The 20778-nt window shown below is 39.3% G+C and overlaps 2 protein-coding genes across 5 annotated transcripts in view; both read left to right on the top strand.

Moving 5' to 3' along the window:
- The window catches only part of COL4A3 (collagen type IV alpha 3 chain), a 104083-nt gene extending 92018 nt beyond the window's left edge, over positions 1–12065 (top strand). Inside the window, exons 45-52 of the mRNA XM_089508147.1 lie at positions 742–813; positions 910–1029; positions 2363–2461; positions 3142–3354; positions 4655–4832; positions 6216–6330; positions 7332–7504; positions 8905–12065. Coding sequence (XP_089364273.1) covers positions 742–813; positions 910–1029; positions 2363–2461; positions 3142–3354; positions 4655–4832; positions 6216–6330; positions 7332–7504; positions 8905–8989 — 1055 coding nt within the window. The 3' untranslated portion in view covers positions 8990–12065. The remainder of the gene's footprint in view (positions 1–741; positions 814–909; positions 1030–2362; positions 2462–3141; positions 3355–4654; positions 4833–6215; positions 6331–7331; positions 7505–8904) is intronic.
- Positions 12066–16123: 4058 nt separating this feature from the next.
- Positions 16124–20778, top strand: part of LOC149318188 (mitochondrial fission factor-like) — a 31574-nt gene continuing 26919 nt past the window's right edge. The window contains exons 1-2 of one of the 4 annotated variants that reach the window (XM_089509194.1): positions 16124–16288; positions 18717–18874. In XM_089509194.1, coding sequence (XP_089365320.1) covers positions 18837–18874 — 38 coding nt within the window. In that variant the 5' untranslated portion in view covers positions 16124–16288; positions 18717–18836. Of the gene's footprint in view, positions 16301–18716; positions 18875–20778 lie in introns of all 4 variants that reach the window. The other 3 variants (XM_089509195.1, XM_089509197.1, XM_089509196.1) reach the window with 3 other exon arrangements.

Here is a 20778-nt window from a genome sequence, read left to right as displayed (position 1 = left end):
TATCAATCAATACATCAGTGTCTGTGTTTTGTTATCATACAATGGCTGTTTTGTGAATGACCACTGTTAATAAGGTAAGTATTAACTATCTGTGGTTCCTATGAGCTATCTGTATTTTTTGCATTTCATTTCTCCATGAGAACTGTTTATGCTCCACTACCACCATCACAAGCATGGTTGGTGGGGACATAAGAGAGGGCCTTTTCTATGGCTGCCCCTAGACTGTGGAACTCCCTTCCCAGAGAGACCGGGATGGCCTCTTCCTTGATGGCCTTCTGCCAACAGGTGAAGACCTTCCTCTTCAGACAGGCATTCAAAACAGAAGCCTTTTAAAGAATGGGCCAGGGTGTTATATTGTGTAATGTGTTTTAAACATTTTTATCTTTTTAAACTATTTGATATTTTAACATGTAATTTGATTTAAGTATTGCAGTATTTTAATTCTGTTTTAATGTACTATTTTTGTATATATTTAATTGTACAGTACTGTTTTTAATGTTGTAAGCCACCCAGAGTGGCAGGATATAAATAAATAGAAGAAGAGGAGGAGGAGGTGCTGCTGGTGGTAAAATACAGGCTAATCCTTCAAGCATCTAGTGTGTAGTGGGCTGTGATCATTAAAAGTGTATGCCATAATATGTTAGTCTTTAGGGCATGATAAGACTCAGTTGTTGTTATTTTTTACAAATGTTCTCGATATTATAAACAGATAAAATTCATAATGCAGTATTTTCTTTGCAGGAGAGAAGGGTAGTCGTGGACCACCTGGACTAACAGGAGTAGCAGGGCCTGGTGGTCCAAAGGGCTTACCTGGTAATTCATATCCTTTCTCAAATTACTTTTCCATTTCACCCCTTTTTATTTTTTAGTATAAATGAAACATATCTTTCTCTATACCTTCATTTTTAGGTCAGCCTGGACCATCTGGGAAAGCTGTCTCTTTTCCAGGAAATCCAGGACCATCTGGGCCACCAGGAAACCCAGGAAGCCCAGGAGATCCAGGGCCAAGAGGACCATCTGGGCTGCCAGGTACAGATTCCAAAACATTTCCCTTCTGTTTTCTTGACCAAAAAGAGGAAAAGCACATCCTGCATAAGTTAGAGGTGGATATTACCAAGCAAAACAGACAAAGGTCTTGGAAATATTTAATTGTACACAGGTTCAAATATATGAGAATAATGTAAGCATAAAAACATCCTGCAACAGTATGCTCAATTTGGTCTTCCTTTAGCATGCACTGTGTTGTCCATGATGACCAGAAAATTAGCACCAATACAGTTAGTTTTTGCAACATAAGCAGCCTCCTCTTTTGCAAAGTCATGTATGGCCATCATATCATTGGAAAACCTTTATGTGAATAATATATTTATTGTATAGTTTTTTTTTAAATCCACCTTTCAGGGTACAACACTGTCTCCACAAGGTATTTTACAGAATGATGAAGCACATCAAAACAAATTGCATGCCTCCTAAAGATCTTCCAAATAGTCAACTCAGCCACTAAAAACTGGTTTTTACCACAGGAAGACTGAGGTGTCTGCGGGATTGTTTCCCTAATGAGTTGGCTACTAGAGTGCTTCCCAGCAATTAGTAGTTGTTGAGATCACTTAGTCCAGATTGAAAGGTTTGAATCCAGAGGTTTTAGGCTCCTTGTGAATGCCCTTTTAGTAGACAGCTGGTGGTGATTTCTATCACAGCAGTGACCAGGAAACACAGCAGGATGGTGGAAAATAAACAAGGCATCCCTTGCTGCTAACACTGGCTGAAGTTCTTTAGTGGATAATGTTATGGCTTTTGCCAGATGTCAGTTGGAGAATGGAGGGAAAACCTCATGAAGGTGGTTTATCTGAAGAGTTGATACTAATTATTCAAATGCTACAGGGAGTATTCCCATGGTCATGGCAGCTAGGAAAAAAATGCATCTTCAACAATGGAGTATTTGCCATGGGTGGTCAATTCACGCTAATATTGGCATTAAGACACTGCTTCCCAATGGATCAATAATAAAGGAAGTAATTTATTCTTGGCTGTGGAACAACAGATAACTATTTATCATTTATATGTTCTTTGTAGATTACAAGATACCTAACAATATTCATGTTGACCCTTGGTAATTATACCAGTATTTTTGTGTGTGGTGGTGGAGGGTAGAGCCGTGTAAATAAGGAGTCTACCAATAATGAAAGTCATTATTGACTCTTCCTAGATATGAAACAGAAACTGTAAAGAATCTTCACTAGAGAGTTCCATTTTCCACTTTGCATTCTCCAGTTGTATTTTTTAGAAACAAAAAAACTCAAGTAAATTGTATGCATATTCATGCGTTTCATATATCAACATACTTTTATTTTTATGACCGCAGGGCCTCCAGGTATAAAGGGCCAGCCAGGTCGTCCTGGGATTCCAGGTGCACGTGGGCCACCTGGACTAAAAGGTGACAAGGGATTTCAAGGCCAAAAAGGTATTGCAAAGAAATTACAGAGTGCTACACTGAAATTGCATTATTTTGAAATTTTATGACATGATTAACCTAATGAAAAGGGGAAAACACACAAAGATCTTGTTGACATGCCATGACAATCCGTAATTTGGCGTGTTGAAGTAGTGATGTGTAGACCTGTCTTTGCCAATGAATTGTAGAGTCTTCATGATCTACAAACCACAACTTGAACCCCTGATTTGTTGTTTGTTTATAAACTTTGCTTGTTTAAATCATGGCTTGTTGTGACATCTGAATCTGCTTGGTTTCTCACCTTCCTTCTTTAAAAGGGAAACTTACAAAAAGGGCAGGAAAGAAACAAACTAGAAATGGACAAGTCACAGTTTGTTTGGTCATCTGCATGCAATTTGTGGCTTAAGCAACAACCCATGCATGATTAACAGAAATAATGTTGTATTGTAATTCATGAATACATCCTTCAATTTTGTAAAGAATGAAATTATGAAAAAATGACATCTCTTGTCAGGTGTCTCTAAAATACTTATTTTTGATCTGGCAAAATGTATAAAGGGAGCAAGTAGCCAGTAGGATAAATGTGAATAATCTGTATTCTTCATACAGTTTCCATCTATGGATGCACTCACAAATATATGTAACTTCTATTCATTTATTTTTATTAATTCATATCAATTTATTCATAGGTTTGCCAGGCCTGCTTGGATTTCCTGGAGTAAAGGGACTTCCTGGATTCCCAGGGGCTTGTTCATCAGGCCCATCAAAAAGGGGCTTCTTGTTTTCTCGCCATAGCCAGACAACAAAGATTCCTTCATGTCCATCTGGGACAGTTCAGATCTACAGTGGATATTCTCTTCTTTTTGTACAAGGGAATGAACAAGCACATGGACAAGACCTTGGTATTTCTATAAACACAGCCATCTAATTCTTTATTTATCCATTTGTAAATGTGACTTTCCTTCTCAACAGAACTATTGTGCCTACTTTATCATGCCATAAAAAACATATCAGTGGCTAGCTGAAACTGCATATTAGACACCACAAATCTATGCTCAGGAATCTTATTGTTTTCAGTGGGTTTATTCCTGGGTAAACGTGTCCAGGACTCCGGCCTAAGAAAGAAAAAGAAGATGGTGCTTAAGTGACCACAGATATGAAAGAAGCCTTATTTGAAGTAGTTGCTTCTCCTGGTACTGAAGAGAAGAAGTGCTAGCTGAGGCATTACTTCTTTTCTATGGCCACTTCAGTTAATGCCCTCAGTGTACTATTTTAGACTCCTGTAAATTAGTTGTTTCAGAAATCTTGTGAAGAAAGTATTATTGTCACATTAACCTCAGGTGCTTTCATTTGGGTTATTTGTTGGCTGTTTTATAAGTGGAGTTTCCCATCATGCAGTCACAGTTGCTTTATTACAGAGTGGAAGTACTTCCAACAGGTAGTGGGATTTCCTCTAAAATATTTCTTGCCCCTCAGCATACAATCTTTTTTGCACTCTGTTAATGGAGTTTCCCAGCCCTTTGCTTCCTCATATTAGTTTTTTTCATAACCCTGTTACAATATGGAATTGTTTTTGTACTCAGCAAAGGTCCCTGCATCTCCCATCCCCACCTTAGGTTCCAGCTTGGGTCCAACCTTGGTGGGATATAAAAATAAAAAAATATGGGGGGGGGGATTGTAAATTGCTTCCAAATAATTAGTAGCACCACCAAAATTGGGGGGGGGGGGGGACTGTTGGTTAGTTCACAATTATTTGGAACATTCTTGTTTTTTAAAGGTCAGTAGAGGGTTTTTCAAAAAAGGAAGTGATTGGATTCTTACTTCCTAGTTTGAAAAAAGATCCATATTCCATACAGCCCTTTAAGGGTTAGTGGAACCCACCAAATGTCTTCTGATGCAACATATTGGCAGCATTGAAATTTTGGAAGGGCATTAGTGGTTATTGAGGGCAAAATATATATCCCTCTTGGCAAGTTAACAAAAATGAGGGAGAGTTCTATGTGAGCCAGTGAACCTCCACCCATGGCAGTTGCTCAATCCGTAGGGAGAGGCGGGATATAAATTATTATTATTATTATTATTATTATTATTATTATCATCTATTTCTTTATTATTGCTCAATTGTATAAGATTTTATAACATTTCTGTACATTCTGCAACACAATACAGAGCTCATTATAACTTCCCTTCTGACTCTTCCAGGTACAGCTGGTAGCTGTCTTCAAAGATTTACCACCATGCCTTTTTTAGTATGTAATCCCAATAATGTTTGTAGATTTGCTTCTCGCAATGACTATTCATACTGGCTGTCAACAGCAGAGCCAATGCCGTCAGATATGGAACCTATTTCTGGGAATGCTTTGGAACCCTACATTAGCAGGTAGTATTTTAATACAAGGATTGCTGTTCTCGTAGTACTTTGATGCAGCTGTTCGCATGTTTGTTTGAAGGGTAAAATGGAGGATAGGTAAAACATGCAGTACATTATAATTGCCTTTCCAAGCCAAAACTACACCGAACTTTGTAAACTATATAGTTTTGTATAGTTCCATAGTACTGTGGAAAAGATGAATCCAAAATGATGTGATGAATGCCCCACAATAAGGAAGACTGACTGAGAATCATTTTAAAGTGAGTTATTGTTTGGTAGTTGCAAGATACACCACTGTATACCATGTCTAGCTCAGAAATAGAGATCAAGCTCAAGCTCTAAGATCAGCAAGGGAATGCTTTGTCTTCCTCCCACCACCATCATAAACATGTTTGGTGAGGACATGGAAGAGAACCTTCTTGGTGGTTTCCCTAACGTTATAGAACTTCCTTTCCTGGGAGATCCAATTGGACTTCTCCCTGCTATCATTCCACCAGCAGGTAAAGACCTTTTTATTTAATTTGGGTTTTAGTATGTTGCAGCACAGTTTTTAATGGGAAGGAGTGTATTGTTTCGATTTTATTATGCTTCAAATGTCTGTTTAATGCTGTTTTTAACTTGTTTTTTTTAACAGAAGTTCAGTTTAACTGTGTTTTAACTTTTGTACTATGAAGGATTTTTAAAACTGCCTTGTGCTTTTAAAACTTAGCACGCCATCTTGAATCCCATGCTGGGAGAATGCAATGAAAAGAATGAATGAAAAGGTATATTCACTGTGACATTGACATGGAAGCCAGGAGCTGCCACAGTTAAAGATTTAATATAGGCCTAAAACAGACAGGCAAAACGACGCAGGTTCACACTGTGCTGGGAGCATGCCTTTTACACAATGCATGCCATGAATACAGCCTGAAGCTGCGGCAAGGCCACACTGATGAAAAAGAACCAGTCCTAGAAGGAGTGGATAAAATCTGCTCCTTCCGGAGGCCCAGTTCAAGACCTCAGCAGTGGCCTGGATTGGGACCGGGCATGTGCATCCTTGCGCCGCTCCTTTGGGCCTGTCTGTTTCAGACCATAGAGAGAAAATACAGGAGATGGTCCTGTATTGTTTGTGTGTACTCGTTCTGGCTGCCAGAATTGGTAGAATGTTTCTTCCCTGTGAAATCTGTCCCTGAGATGCAGAAAAGGACAGAGGTGTTCATGCAGTAGGGGCTTGCTCCTCTCCAGCATGCATTCAGGTGCTCATTTGTATTATCATAACATGACTGATACTAAATAAATGGAGAGTGGAACATTTCTTGAAGTCCAAAAGTCAGATTGTAGGATGCAATTTGTTTATTCCTTTGTTAAGGGCCACAATTTCAACCAATACTTTTGTTTGTCACCTTGTAGGTGTATTGTCTGTGAAGGCCCTGCAATGGTAATAGCAGTCCATAGTCAGACAACTTCAGTTCCACCATGTCCTCAAGGGTGGCAGTCATTGTGGAAAGGATTTTCTTTTGTTATGGTAAGAAAGAAAATACAGAGTTACTGAATTTCAGAGTACCAGTTTGGTGGCAAGGTGTGTATATGTGTCAGGGGCACTAGTTTTTAAAAGTGCCCAATCAAAAGCATTTTATATTGTATTTATGTATATACTTGTGTATAAGTCTAGACATTTTAATTAAAAAATCAGCCCAAAAAACCTGGGTCAATGTATCCTTTTGGGTTCCTGTAGACTATTTTGTACCCAGGAGTGGCTTTTAAAAAATAAAAAAGACTTATTTCCAACCAGTTCCTGTTGTTTAAAAGAGACATCTGCTTGGTCTGAAAAAAAAAGGTCTAGGGGAACTGAAAAGATGATGAAAATGCCCCCATTTCCCCAGAAGATGTTTGGGGGCAAAAGGTTGTTTTGTTTTCTAAGGTTGCACTGGGGCAGGTCTTCTGGAAGGCCAATGTGGCCCTGTAGCCTCCCACAGCTACCCAGCCTTGGTACATACAAGGCAGTAATAATGGTTACAAAATGGAATGAAATACAGTCAAAATTGGGATAATTGAAAATCATGTTCTTATAGTGCTAAATTAAAAAGGTACTTTCTTTCCACAGAAACAACAAGGCATCATCCTCCACCTTAAACACCATTGTGCCACAAAATTTCATATTGTTTCTTCTGCAACAGAGTAATACAACTGTTGGAAATTTCTTACAGTTGTCTTTTTACTGGTTATTGTTCTTTTGTCTAAGTACAAGAGACCTTCTGGGGTACTGAAGAAGGAATATATTGTTCATATCTTTTGAAATGTTAGTACTGTCTTTCTTTTAGTTTGAGCAACTGGTTAACATTAATACTAGTTAAAAACTATTAGTTTCTATATCAAACTAGCTTGTGGCAATTATCTGTGGACTCCACATTCTGTGATACACCTATTCTCAAAATAATACCTGCAATACTAGTTTTAAAATTAGCATTTCTTATCTTCACAACAGTACAAGTGGACAGGTTTTCATGGAATATATTTATGTTACAGTACACAGGTGCAGGTTCAGAAGCTTCTGGACAAGCTCTGGCATCTCCAGGGTCATGTTTAGAAAAATTCTATGCAATTCCATTCATTGAATGTCATGGACGAGGGACCTGCAATTATTACTCAAACTCCTACAGCTTCTGGTTGGCTTCATTAAATACAAGAAGAATGTTTAGGTATGTTTATTTATACCACTTCTCTCAGGGAGCCACATGGATTTTTCTGCTTAGAGCACAAGAGAACAGTTGATGCTAAAAAGTTCTACCGTATTTACTCAACTATAAGTCGTCCTCACGTATAAGTTGAAGTCAAGTTTTGGGGCCAAAATTATGGATTTTGCCATGACCTGTGGATAGGTCGAGGGTAAAACTTTGAGGCTCCTTCAGTGTGTGTATGTGTGTGTATGGCAAGAGAAACTCTCATTGAGGGTTTCAGCTTTCATTTCAGCCAGAAGCACAGGCGGGAGATGGACTCTTAAACAAACAGCAATATCAATCAATCACCAGGGCTCTTTATGCTTGGCTTCAGAGAGAAATGTCTGCACTGCATAGGGAAATCTCAAAGAGCTACTATCACACTTCCACAGTGACCCATAAATAAGTCAACCTGGGATTTTGGGGTCAATATTTGGGCATTAATTTTTAGACTAATAGATGAGTATATATGGGTAGTTCCAAATGAAAGGAGCAACTGCCCTGATCCTATTAGTATTGGAAACATTTTATCATGTGTGCCTTATTCCTACAAGAACTTTACACAGGTGCGCCATGCAAGGAAATATAGTAGTGGTACCAGAAAAGGAGCAGGAATGATGCCTGTGTCAACACAAGAACAAGGAGAGCAACTGTCTTTCTATACCAGTATTTGTATATTTATGTGGGACCTTGTGCCATGCCACAGCAATTCACTGAACGGGGGCATAAATTTGGCTGTTACTATAATATAGAGGAAGAGTGGCCCTCCAAATATTTTTGGGCTGCAGTTCACTTTAGCTCTAACCAGCCTACACAGCTCAAAATATTTGGACCAATAGGAGCTACAGACCAAAAATGGTCTTCAGTTCATTAATATATTGTGTGCATGTTTGTAGCATGATGCTTTAATTACAGTGGGCCCTTGATATGTGCTGGGATTTGGGGGTGGGATTTTCAAGTCATCGGTGGTTGAATTTGCAGATGCACAATCCTTGGATACAGAAGACCAACTGTATTATTGAATCTTGAGTTTGTTTTTATTTTTCTCTTTCAACTATGCTTCGTAGTTGTACATTATGAAAGTGTTTTACTTAACTTTAATAATAAACTCCTGATCTTCTTACTGTTTAGCTAATAGCATTTCACACACTTTTAATAATTATGAATAAGCCCACTAAAATTTGTGCTTGCCTAACAGCCTGCCATATTTGATCCTGCTCACTAGATAATCGGTTGTGTTATAACCAGTTGGTTATTACTGACTTCTATCAGTTTAATGAATTTTAATCACTCTTTATGAGCTTAATTTTAAAATAAAAATGTTGCCTTTAAAATATATTATGTCATATTCATTGCATTATTTTGTTTCTTGCTTTTTTAAGAAAACCATCACCACAGACTCTGAAAGCTGGAGAACTGGAAAAAATAATAAGTCGCTGTCAAGTTTGCATAAGGAAATCTAATTAAAGAAACCCATCATGCGAGTATTAAGCTCATCTTGTGGCACAACAAAAATCTAATTAACCAACAAGAGTTGATGAACTTGTAGAAATGTGACTTAACTAAAACTAAACTTTATTTGTACCATGAACTTGAAAATACCAATGCTGTACTATAATGAAATAGTGCAATATTTTGACTGTTTTGTTTCTGGTAAAATGCAAAGCACTTTCTTGAAATAAGTTTGTTCGTACTTGCTGTATTACACAGTTGTCACCTTTTGAACCTTGCCATTTTGGGTCCAGGGAAAGTTTGTATTAAGATGTCACCAGTTTTTGATGTGCAAGCACTAAATCCCCTATCTGCGATCTTGCAAAATGAAATAAGCAGGGTAGAGTTGGTTTACATAAGTGTTGTCAAAGTGGGTATTATTTAAGGTAAAATATTGGCACTTAAATGAACTGACTTTAGCAAAAGATTTTGTGAAGTGTTTGGAATTTCACCAAATGTAGATAGGTTCACTTTGTGTTCACTATAAGTTGGAAATGACTTGAAGGCACACATCAACAACAACTTATCTGTTTACCAGTCAATCCTTCCATTCATTAGGAAATGGGAAGTTCAACATTATTATATCACTGCAATACCGGTGCTTCTTGAGTGGTTGGAAGGGGACCTACAGGTTGAACTGGTATGTCAGTTACTTTCTAAGAACAATAGAGATATATTTGTATATTTGTATATTGAGTATCACTAGCCTAATGATGAAAAATGCATATCTTGACTACTGGGATAGTTTCAGGATTGGCCATCCCATGCATGAGTGTTAAAACCCCTTGTTTCAGATGGCAAAATGGGAAAAATACTAGGTAGTTCCTTCCATCACCACTCCTGGGTACATTTCCCTGGCTGGCTGTCTTCCTGCCCATTACAAAACATTGCCATGTTTTTATAGCTCCATCCTATATTTAGTCAAATGATGGTTGAAGTTCAACTGGGTTTATTTCCAGGAAACCCGCTATATTTTAATTTATTACCTGTTGCCTTTGGGATGGATAGTTTAGTCTCAGTGCAAGTAATGGAAAACAGTAATCATCACTAGTTTTAAATTACATTTCTTTCAATGAAATGAAAGCATCAGTAATCTAATCTATACCTAACCAGAGAACTGGTGCAAAACTGACTGTGATATGTTTGTAAATGGCCAGTTTAAATGGAATCAGGTACAAATCACCTTCAAGAAAACAAGCGAGAAAGGTTTCTTAACTTGAAAAGAGTTGTTTTTCTTTCAAGTTATTAATCAGTTTAACAGTGTTAACAATAACAAATTAATACCACTGAGCTAGCAAAATCTTTGTCCTCATAACTCTGAAGAGTTTTCACAAGCCATCATGATTTCATAAATGTGCATCAAATGTAGATACTACAGTAAGGGGCCATAGGAGCAGCTTGAAGCCGCCTCTTCCAAAGATGGATGGGGGCTGTGGCGAACACACACCACAGCTCAAATCTGCCTTGAAGATGTCTGAAAAAGGACTGGCAAAGAACGGCTCCTTTTATGGCCAGAGAAAAGGCAGCTTTTCCCACCCCGCCACATCCCCATGGTGGTTTCCAAACTGCTCTGGCGGCATGCAGCATATAAATGCCGCGTTGCCAGAGCATCTTGAAACTGGCCATGTCTGGGCAGCCACCCAACTTCTGGGCAGCTTCAGGGCGGTGTGGGTGTGTGCAGGGTATAAAAACCATTCTCTCAAGTTGCCTGGATGTCAGCTTTAAAGGGCCATCTGTTTCGGCTCTAAGTCACTTCTATAGTATTTTTGCTACTGCAGTAAATTAACAGAACACTCCTTTTCATCTCTGTTCTATCATTTGAGATTTTCCCATTTAAAGTTTTGTGGGCATCAGTTATGTTTGAGAAGATCAGCTGAATTTCATCATATTCCATCCAGTGAAATCCAGTCACCTAAACAAAACCACTCTCAAGTATCTTCAATCATGAAAAAGATTTAAATAGAGCATTGGTTTTAAATGGAGTGACTGTACAATCTTCTGCTTGTTTATTCTGAAACAAGTCTTCCTGTGCTCATTGTGACTTAGTGACTAGTAACGGTGTTTAGAGTTACACCTTAGGTAACTAATACTGACCAGCAAAGAAGATTCCTGGTGATGTAAAACATTTTCTTCAGTATGAAAATGCACTGCAAGGCACATCCAACTCCTATTGAACTTGAGGTCAGAATCTAATGAAGGAGGCAAATACATATCCCTCTGGGGCCACTAATCACTACAGTGCAACAAAACAACTACCATTGGATCAAGGCTGTTATTATTACTGTTGTATTGTTTATGTGTAGCTCTGAATGTTTTGTATTTATAATATTGCACTTGAAAAATTATGGAAAATAATTATTAAAATTAACACTAAGGATGGTCATATTTTTGATACTTGCACAACTAGCAGCAATGTAATGCTCAGCCATACTATCAGATTTCATTAACTTGCAGACTTATATTAATGTATTAATTTAATGCAACATACACGGTGCAGTCCTATTCATGCTTACTCAGAAGTCCCACTATACTCAGTAGGACCTAACCCCTGGTAAGTGTAGAAATCTTCCTCCTTGGAAGTCTTTAAACAGAGGCAGGATGTCCATCTGTCAGGTATACTTTGAGAGTTCCTGCATGGCAGGGGTTGGACCAGATGGCCCTTGGGGTCTCTTCCAACTCTATGATTCTGTTATTCTAATCTAGTGAAATATCATGATCTTCCTTATTAAAATGTACTTTTGGAAGTATGTTTTTATTTAATTTTCATTTTAATTATTCCAATGTCTATCTTTAATTGTGGGCTTTTACAGTGAAATTCCGTTCATATTTCATAAGAAGTTAATTTCAATGAGTCCCGTGAGGCTTGTTCCCAAGTATGTGTTCATAGAATTGCATCTACAGTGGTTTAACATTGCATCACTATTATAATTGTAAGACCTGTTGTGATGGGAAATAAATGCTTACACTAGAATTATTAACCATGGAATTTCTGCAACATCACAAATCATTATGTTACATTGTAGACCAGAAAGGTGTCATTTGAACTGCAACAAGATAAGACAATGCAAGCATTTTGGCTTCAGCAGTAAATAAAATGCTCCCTGAAATAAATGTATGTATTGTTTCATATATTCAAATCATATCAGCTGTTTCATATTCTCCACTGATTCATGTTAATTCATGCTATTCATATGATGAAAGAGATACAGAACAGGGAACAATAAGGAACAGAGATGGTGGGTGATGCACTAGGCATACAATGGAACACCTCAGAAAAATCAAGAGAGAACACATGCATGTGATTCATCCACTATAACTTAAGGTTTTTTCAAAGAGCACAGGAGGCAATTGCTCCAAGCTTCAAACATGGATGAGACCACATCAACATTGGCATTGCTGCATCAGTGCCAACTCTTTACATTCAGAATCCCACAAACTTGAGCTTCATAAACAAAATGAAGGAGGACAGAAAAACAGGTTCTACATGTGCTAGTGTCCTCCTGTTATGATATGATAACGGTAAGATAGTTGTAGCCATAGGTAGTATTAACAGTAGTGACCCAATCTATCCATGTGTGTATGTATGCATCTTTTATTGTAATATTTTATCCCATCTTTTTCCTCCAAGAAACCCAAGGCACTTTACACAACCATCTTAATCATCTCTTTTCCCTTCACAATAGCAATGATAGGTAGGTTAGGCTCACCCAGCCAGTTTGATGGCTTAATGGAAGCTGCATTCTGGATTTCCTGTCTCTTGCCAAAACTCTTAACCATTTCACCATACTGATCACACACATTACAAGTCCGGGTTTTCAATGCAGTGACTAAAGTGGGATGAGAATCATGTGGCCTTCCAGATGTTGTTGGACTATAACTCCCAGCATTCTTCAGCATTGACTAAGTTGGCTAGGTTTGCTAGATGCAATACAACAGATGGAAAGCTGCATAATTCTTATCTCTGGCCAGGCATGTCCCATTGAGTAATGGGGCGTGTGCCTGTGGCGCATGCACCGCGCCACCACACCATGCATGAGCCCCGTTATTTTCAATGGGGCTCGAGCATATGCGGGGTTTTTTTACGCGGGAGGGTCTGGAACAGTGGGTCCTTTGCAGCTGTAGCTGTTGATTTTGGATTGAAAGTGGAAGCACTTCAGAAATGTGGGGAAGGCTATGGACTTTATCGCACGGGGCCTAGAACAGGCCCGTCGCGTTCCAAAAAGGGGTCATGACGAGAATGGGATGGGATGAAGAATGCATCTCATTGCACAAGGGAATGCCGACGCTGCCGCCGGACGTTCCCATTGCGTTCTACATCTGGCCCAGAGGGGCGATTTTTTAGAATGCTTTTGAAGTTTTTTGGATTCTTATAAAGAACTGCCATTCAATCTTCTTTATTAGAACCTTTTTGGAATGCGATGGGCCCGATCTAGGGACAGTGCGATAAAGTTCTATGTGTTTCAAGACTGCAAAGAGAGTTATGGGTGGTGCTCTTGAAGGAAGAAGACTATCATTCATGTGGGAAGAGGGACATATTTGTGGTTTTCCCACTTTCACAGGGGTCCTTAGCCCCTAACCCCCATGAATGTGGAGGGGTGACTGTACAGACATACCTTAGTTAACAAAGACTCTGGACTTTAGCACATGGGGAAAATCGGGGGGTTAGACAGTCATTTTCCGGGGAAAGTTATGTGATTACTGTGAATGTTTTCACACACATCACAATTAGAGAGGACTTATCCCAGCAATAACCAGAGAAAAATCAGCAACAAATCATTCACAGGATTTCTTTGTTGCTGGTTATTCCCGGAATAAGTCCTCTTTCTGTTGATATTTGGGTGATGAATCTTGCCTGTGATTCCGGTCCGGTGGCAAATGGATGAAGACGTCGGTTATCTTTCCAACACAGGAACAGAGTGAAGCTCCAAACACAAGCTTTCAGCTTGCTTGGGAGAATGCCTGGAGAAACAGCTGCTAGATCAAAGAATCACTCTCCAGCAGTTCACTCCTAAGAGGGCTTTATTGCTTTGTTTCAAATAACACGAGCTAATCACCACTATACAAACAAAACTCTTACCAACCAACACATCTCACTGTCTCACAATCCCACAGCATAGCGTTTTGCTTATATACAGAATTACCATGAGGCGACCACTAAGCCCAGCCTCTTTCTATACAAGTTGCTATGCACCATAGACATCAATCCCTCTTCAGACTGAAGACATAGCATATTTACATTTAGTCCTGCTCAGTTGACCTTGAGCATCCGGCTGCTGCTCTGGACTCCAGCTGTAGCCAATTTAGGCTTCTGCAACCATTGCCACATCTGAACATTTTCACCTTCAATACATTAACACTTTCTTCACAACGTTGTATGAAAATCTTCACTGTGATCATTGGCATGGACACACAGATTTTCAGTTTCAGGTTATAGCAGAACGTCTGCAATAAACACAATGAAGCTTAAAAGTGGGATTTTACTCCAGCCAGTCCTACTGTAGCTGTGTGTACCTGCCTGCAACAGGAAAGTTATTATTATTACACTCATTCCCTCCATATTTGCAGCTTTGATATTTGTGGCTTTGGTTATTCACGGATTTGATTAACGTGTTCTCTCTAGGAATATCTAGGTCCTCCAGTGTAACTCTATGGTCAACTTTAACTAAAAGTTGCACTGAAAGGCCTAGAGATTCCTAGAGAGAACACTCCACTCGGCATTTGTAGCTTCTCCAGGGCAGTTCTATGGTCAGTGTCTGGCCTATGTTGACCACAGAGTTGCCCTGGAGGACCTAGAGATTCCTAGAGAGGTGTCATCTCAGGTAAAAAAAATGGTGGTTTTGTTATTTGCGGTTTTTCCGTATTCATTGGGGGTGTGTGTGTGTGTGTCTTTTGCCCCTAACCCTAATGAATATGGAGGGACAAATGTATTGTTATATTTTTTGTATCCCACTCTTTTCCCAGAACTGGGAGTCAGTGCGGCTTAACAACATTAAAAAAACAACAACAGTACAATTAAAAACATAGAAAAAAGCACATTAAAAAGGAATTAAATTATTACAATATTAAAACAGATAGTTATCAAAGGCATAAGAGCATCTGCCTTCTTTTCTAGCCCCCAGTGTGTGTGTTTTTTTAAAATGAAACAGCACTAAGCTATAATTTTGGCTCCCAAAATGGAAATCCTAAGAAAAGTGGAGCCTGGTGAAAGGGGGAAAAACCTTGGGGAAGTCATATTCTCTCAGCCTCTGAGGTTGGCTATGGCAAATCTCTGAACAAACTGACCATAAGACAGAAATGACTTGGAGGCACACAACAACAACAACAACAACAACAACAGCCCACCCTATTACAGCACTTTCCTTAAAAAGCAGTCAATACTGAAAATATTTCTGAATAATAATAATAAAAAAGAAAGGTCTTTGTCTGCCAACTGGTGACCATTGGCAAGTCACACTCTCTCAGCCTCAAAGGATGGCAAAGGAAACTGGCCCTATGATAAGTATGAAACGACTTGAAGGTACACAAAACACACACACTTTCCTCCCACAAAGAGTAGAAAGGAGGGGATATCAAGGTCCAAAGCACACTGCAGAAACAATCCAGTTTGGGACTGCTTTAACTGCCCTGGCTCAATGCTAGGGAATTCTGGGAACTGTAGTTTTTCATACATTTAGCTTTCTCTGCCAAAGAGGGCTCTGTTGGCACAACAAACTACAATTCCCAGAATTCCCTAGCACTGAGCCAGGGCAGTTAAAGCAGTCCCAAACTGGATTATTTCTGCAGTGTGTTTTGGGCAAAAAAAAGTCTCACAAAACCACAATTCCCATGATTCCCTTTCATTGAGCCAGGGCAGTTAGAGCCCTCAAACGGTAATATATCTGAGTGTGGACCAAAAGGTCTCACAAAACTACAGTTCCCATGATGCCCTTTCATTGAGCCTTCTCAAACTGGATTATTTCTGCACAATGTGTGTGTGTGTGTTGGTCCTTTCTTTCCCTGAAAAGCACCCGTAGCAAAGATGGCCGCGGGAACTTCAGCCTTCTTCCGCCCTTCTTTGATCACGTGGTCCATTGCGGAACGTCCTAGTAGTTGCTGACTACGGCGGCTCGGAGGGGACAATCAGGGTCGTTTTTTGTCCATTAGTTTAATCCTTCTGTTCCTGGGCTGCTGCTGCTGCTGCTGCTCTCATGCTTCGCTGCTAACGGCCCTTTGGAGGAGAAGGCGGCCGGAGGAAAGGCGTTGGGGTCCGGGCAGCCGCCTCCCCTCCGGCCTCAGGTACAGAAAAGGGTGGGTCTGAGGCCTACGGTGGGACTAGGGAGCCAAGCCTCGAATCCTAATACGTTTAGGCTGCATCCACACTGGAGCAATAACCCGGCTTGGCACCACTTTAACTCTTTGCCTGGCTCTTTGCTATGGAATTCTGGGAGTTGGAGTTTTTATCCAGGGGTCACAGCAAAATCCCTGTATACTCGATTTATACACGAGGCCGACTTATAGTCGAGTATATAGGACACACACACACACACACACACATATATGTATATGTTGAAGATGTACAGAAATTGCACAGGCTGTTGTGTGTTGTGTGTTGTTGTTCTTGTGGGCCTCCAAGTCCTTTCCAGGGCAACCCTAAGGCAAACCTATTGCAGGGTTTTCTGGGGCTGAGAGAGTGTGACTTGCCTAAGGTCACCCAGAGGGTTTCAATGGCAGAGCAGGGAATCAAACCCTCATCTCCAGAGCTGTTGTCCAGCTTTCGTAGACTGTATGTGCCTCGTTAATTTAATATGGATAATATTTAATTATTGATAATGTTTCATTTTAATTTTGTCACCCCTCCGTTTTCACAGACTCAAAGTCTGCATCCCTCGCCGTTCGTTGGCAGCAAACAGAGGGGGACAAAATGGGGCATGTGCCCCCATTCAAGCCAATGGGGCTTGGATAGAGGACAGTTTCTGTTTTCGCGCAGGGATCCAGAACAGAGTGGGGTGACTGTGTGTGGATAGATAGATAGATAGATAGATAGACACACACATACAGTATAATAATTAAGAAATGATGATAATAATAATAATAGATTTTATTTATATTTCCCGCCATCACAGCAAAAAATTCAACAATACAAAATGCAAATACAATGTTATCCAAGAATACAAACAATAAAACGGTGGGCAATACAGCTACCAGTCATTAAAATATCCACTCGTCGCCTTTCCTCATGCTATTGAGTCGGAAGTGGGCTGTTCTTCAGGGTCAATTATAGCAGTTATATATAGCAATTATATATTAAGCCAGGTGAAGTTACATGCCTCAGCTTGTATCTTGTTTATTGTTATTTACTCCGTGTGTCTTGTCCCTTTCTTTCTTTTTAACAGCCTCTGGAAAACATCAAACAAGTATTTCCTGGCTGAAACATTTTGAGCTGATAAAGCCCCCAATCCTGAGATCCGTTCTCTTTTTTAATGTCAGTTTTTATTGGATGTGTTTGGTATGTGTGTATGTTCAGTATGGGAGAGTCCTCCCTTATTGTTAATGAGCAGCATATTTGTGCATACTGCCAATCTCCACATGATTTCTCCTACTAATGTGTGTGTATGTATCTTCACGTTGCCTGTTGATTTACAGTGACCTCATGAATTTCATAGACTTTTCTTAGGCAAGGAATACACAGACGTAGTTTGGACTGAAATCTAGCTGACAGAACCTGGTATTCATTTGCAGTCTCCCATCCGGGTACCAACCAGAGCTATCCACTTAGTTTTGAAGATCAGGTGGGATCTGTTGCCTTTAGGGTATTTAGTCAGGCCTTCTGCCAGTAGGAATGGTTACATAAATCAGGAGTTTATTAGCAAGAAAATGTTTACTTGTAACATTTCAGTAATGCTAAAGGTAAAGGTGAAGGTTCCCCCTTCAACAAGGTTGTCTAGTTGTGTCCAACTGTAGGAGTTGGTGCTCATCTCGAAAGAGCCAGCATTGTGAAAGACAGCTCTGTGATCATGGGGCCGACATGACTGCATGAAAAGCCATTACCCTCCCACCAAAGTGGTACCTATTTATCTACTTGCATTTTTACATGCTTTCGAACTGCTAGGTTGGCAGAAGCTGGGACTAGTGACGGTGCTCACTCCATCATGTGGCACTTGGGCCTCGAACTGCCGACCTGCCGATCTTGCAGTCGTAAGAGTCAGCATCTTAACCACTGAGCCACCGCTTCCAGTGATGCTATAACATAATAAATGTTTTATGGCTGGTTTTATTCTGGTAACCTAACCACCACAACTACATACAATTACCACCACTGTGTGATTTGCAGTACTCCACTGCTCAAGCAGTAATGTTCTCCAATGAAGTGTTGCAAACCAAGTTGAGTCAGTTTTGTTAGCTACACACATACAATATGTTTTTGTTGGGGATTGTTTAATTATTTTTACCGAGTTAGCAGCTGTCATCTGGCTGTATGTTTTGCTTCTTCAAGAACACCACAGTATTATAGATCCGTTCTTGCCAAAATTAGCATTAGGGAGTTCAAAAGGAATGATGTTTGTGAATTTTCATAAGCCTTTAAGAGATCTGGAAACTATTTAGCATTTTCTTATCAAGTTCACACTACAGAACAGATGGATGCAGACTGAAAGTGCCTCAGGTTTTAAATATTTCATTAAGTAATATGCCTAACGTTCTCTTTTTTTTCTTTTTCCCTTTACAGCTCAAAAAGCAGTTGTCATGCTGTCTTATGTACAAAGGTTCTGTTGTCTAGGGAGAGTATTATGTAAAATAAACAGTGCTGCAGTGTAGTAGTAATAAAAAGTTGCAACCAAACATCAAAATGAACAAGCGAGTAAGCAGTGACATTCCATTAGGAAGGTTAGTGGAAGTTGTAGACTTATGTGTGTGCCTGTATTAGTGAGTAGAAAATGTTGTCTTATATTTTTATCTTGGTTTATTACATTAGCTCTCATCCAGGCAAACAGGACATTTTAGTATCCCAGAATGATGTTTTATTGCATTTTAGGTATGCATCTTATGACACATTCACCTGAAGAGTTGTAAAAAATATTTCCTGACTTTCTGAAACTGTCCTGAACAGTTTCTTTTCTTATTTTTAACAAACCAAAAAATTTCAGTGACAATTCTCCCAACAAAGCTATAGTATGTGTGTTGTTTAGAGTTTTTTGCAAACGTGGGAGGCTTACAGTTACTGGAAAAAAATGTTCCATCACATGCAAACGTGTGTTTTTTGCCTCTTGATGTTTGATTATTATGGAATAACCTTGAATCTGCACTCAAAAAAATTCCATTGGATAAATTTTCATTGAGGTAAAAATTGCCCCCGATTAAGGCCAATACAAGTTTTTTTTAATCTGCCTGGATGAGTGTTAATACAAATTATTACTTTCTTTCCTAATTAAAATGTTATTTATTAATTTGTACTTACACCTTTCTTCCATAGTCAAGTATAAAGAACCATATGTAAGGTTCTCAGGTCATTTCCCATTTCTGCATTGGGAGACTTTGGGCCTGTACAGACAGGCCAATATAAAGCTGCTTCAGGACACTTTGGAGGTATGCTGTTTAAATGATGCATGCGTCCTAAGAGGCCAGAAGCCATGCCAAAGCCATGCTCCAGTCTTAAGGACTGGACCACAGCTTCTGGCCTCTTAGAATGCATGCATCATTTAAACAACATATTTCCAAAGTGACCCGAAGCAACTTTATTTTGCCTGTCTGTATGGGCCCTTTGAGTCCATACAGATAGGCCAAAATAAAGCTGCTTCAGATCACTTGGAGGTGACGAGTGTGTCATTTAAACAGCATACCTCCAAAGTGACCTGAAGCAGCTTTATTTTGGCCTGTCTTGGGTCCTTAGATTTGCTTAGTTTCAACATGGTTGCTGTTTCATATCTTTTCAGACCATATTCTTTAATGAATCTAACCGAATGAGGTGTTTCACAGCTCTTGAATGTGCTGTGAAATGCCACTAAACAATATTAGGTGTCTGGTAACCCATTTGTCTAAAAATAAGGCCCTGACAACTTAAGTATTTTCCCCTTCCATCAAGTATTAGGAAAAGACAGGGGGAGGGGAAATTTGACTCTAACAAATGAAATTCTGTTGCTTAAGGATCTGCTTATATGTTTCCTTTATTTGCTTAATCTGACATTTCATTTTACTACACTTCCTAAATATGTATACCTTGCATACATTTGCTATATACACTCCTCTTGATAAGATAAGCATTTTGCTAGTCTGAAATATTTTCCAGACTTGCCTATCCAGTATTAAAATTTTATTTTTACCGTATACGTACCTGGCATTTTTTAAAGTACACATTCAAAGCAGTTTACAACAGAAGAGAGTACAGTGAGTTCTTGGTATCCGCTAGGATTTGGTTCCAGGACCCCATGGAAACCAAAATCTGTGGGTACTCAAACGCTTTTATAAACAGTGGTGTAGTAAATAAAGTGTCTCTTACTTAAAATGGCAAAATCAAGCTTTGCTTTTTAGAATTAAAAAAAAACCAAACATTTTCAAGCCATGGATAGTTGAATCCATGGATTCAGAGTTTGTGGATATAGAGGGCTGACTATATAACAGAATGAGCATGTGTCTGTCTCCACCATGAAAAGACCATGAAAAATAGACACTTGAGACTAGGCCAGGGTAAAAGGGCAGTAAGAATTGCACCTTAATGTTAAATTGAAATCTATCTTGTAACCTGTGCTACCATGCTCACTCACTAGTTAACAGACTTACTTAACCATTCCTAA

Source organism: Sceloporus occidentalis, unplaced genomic scaffold (genome assembly GCF_023333645.1).
Source record: "Sceloporus occidentalis isolate IW3139 unplaced genomic scaffold, rSceOcc1.0.p SCAF_2, whole genome shotgun sequence".
Taxonomy (NCBI): Eukaryota; Metazoa; Chordata; class Lepidosauria; order Squamata; family Phrynosomatidae; genus Sceloporus; species Sceloporus occidentalis.
The sequence above is the reverse complement of the archived record's forward strand: the minus strand, read 5'-3'. Positions and strand labels throughout refer to the sequence as shown.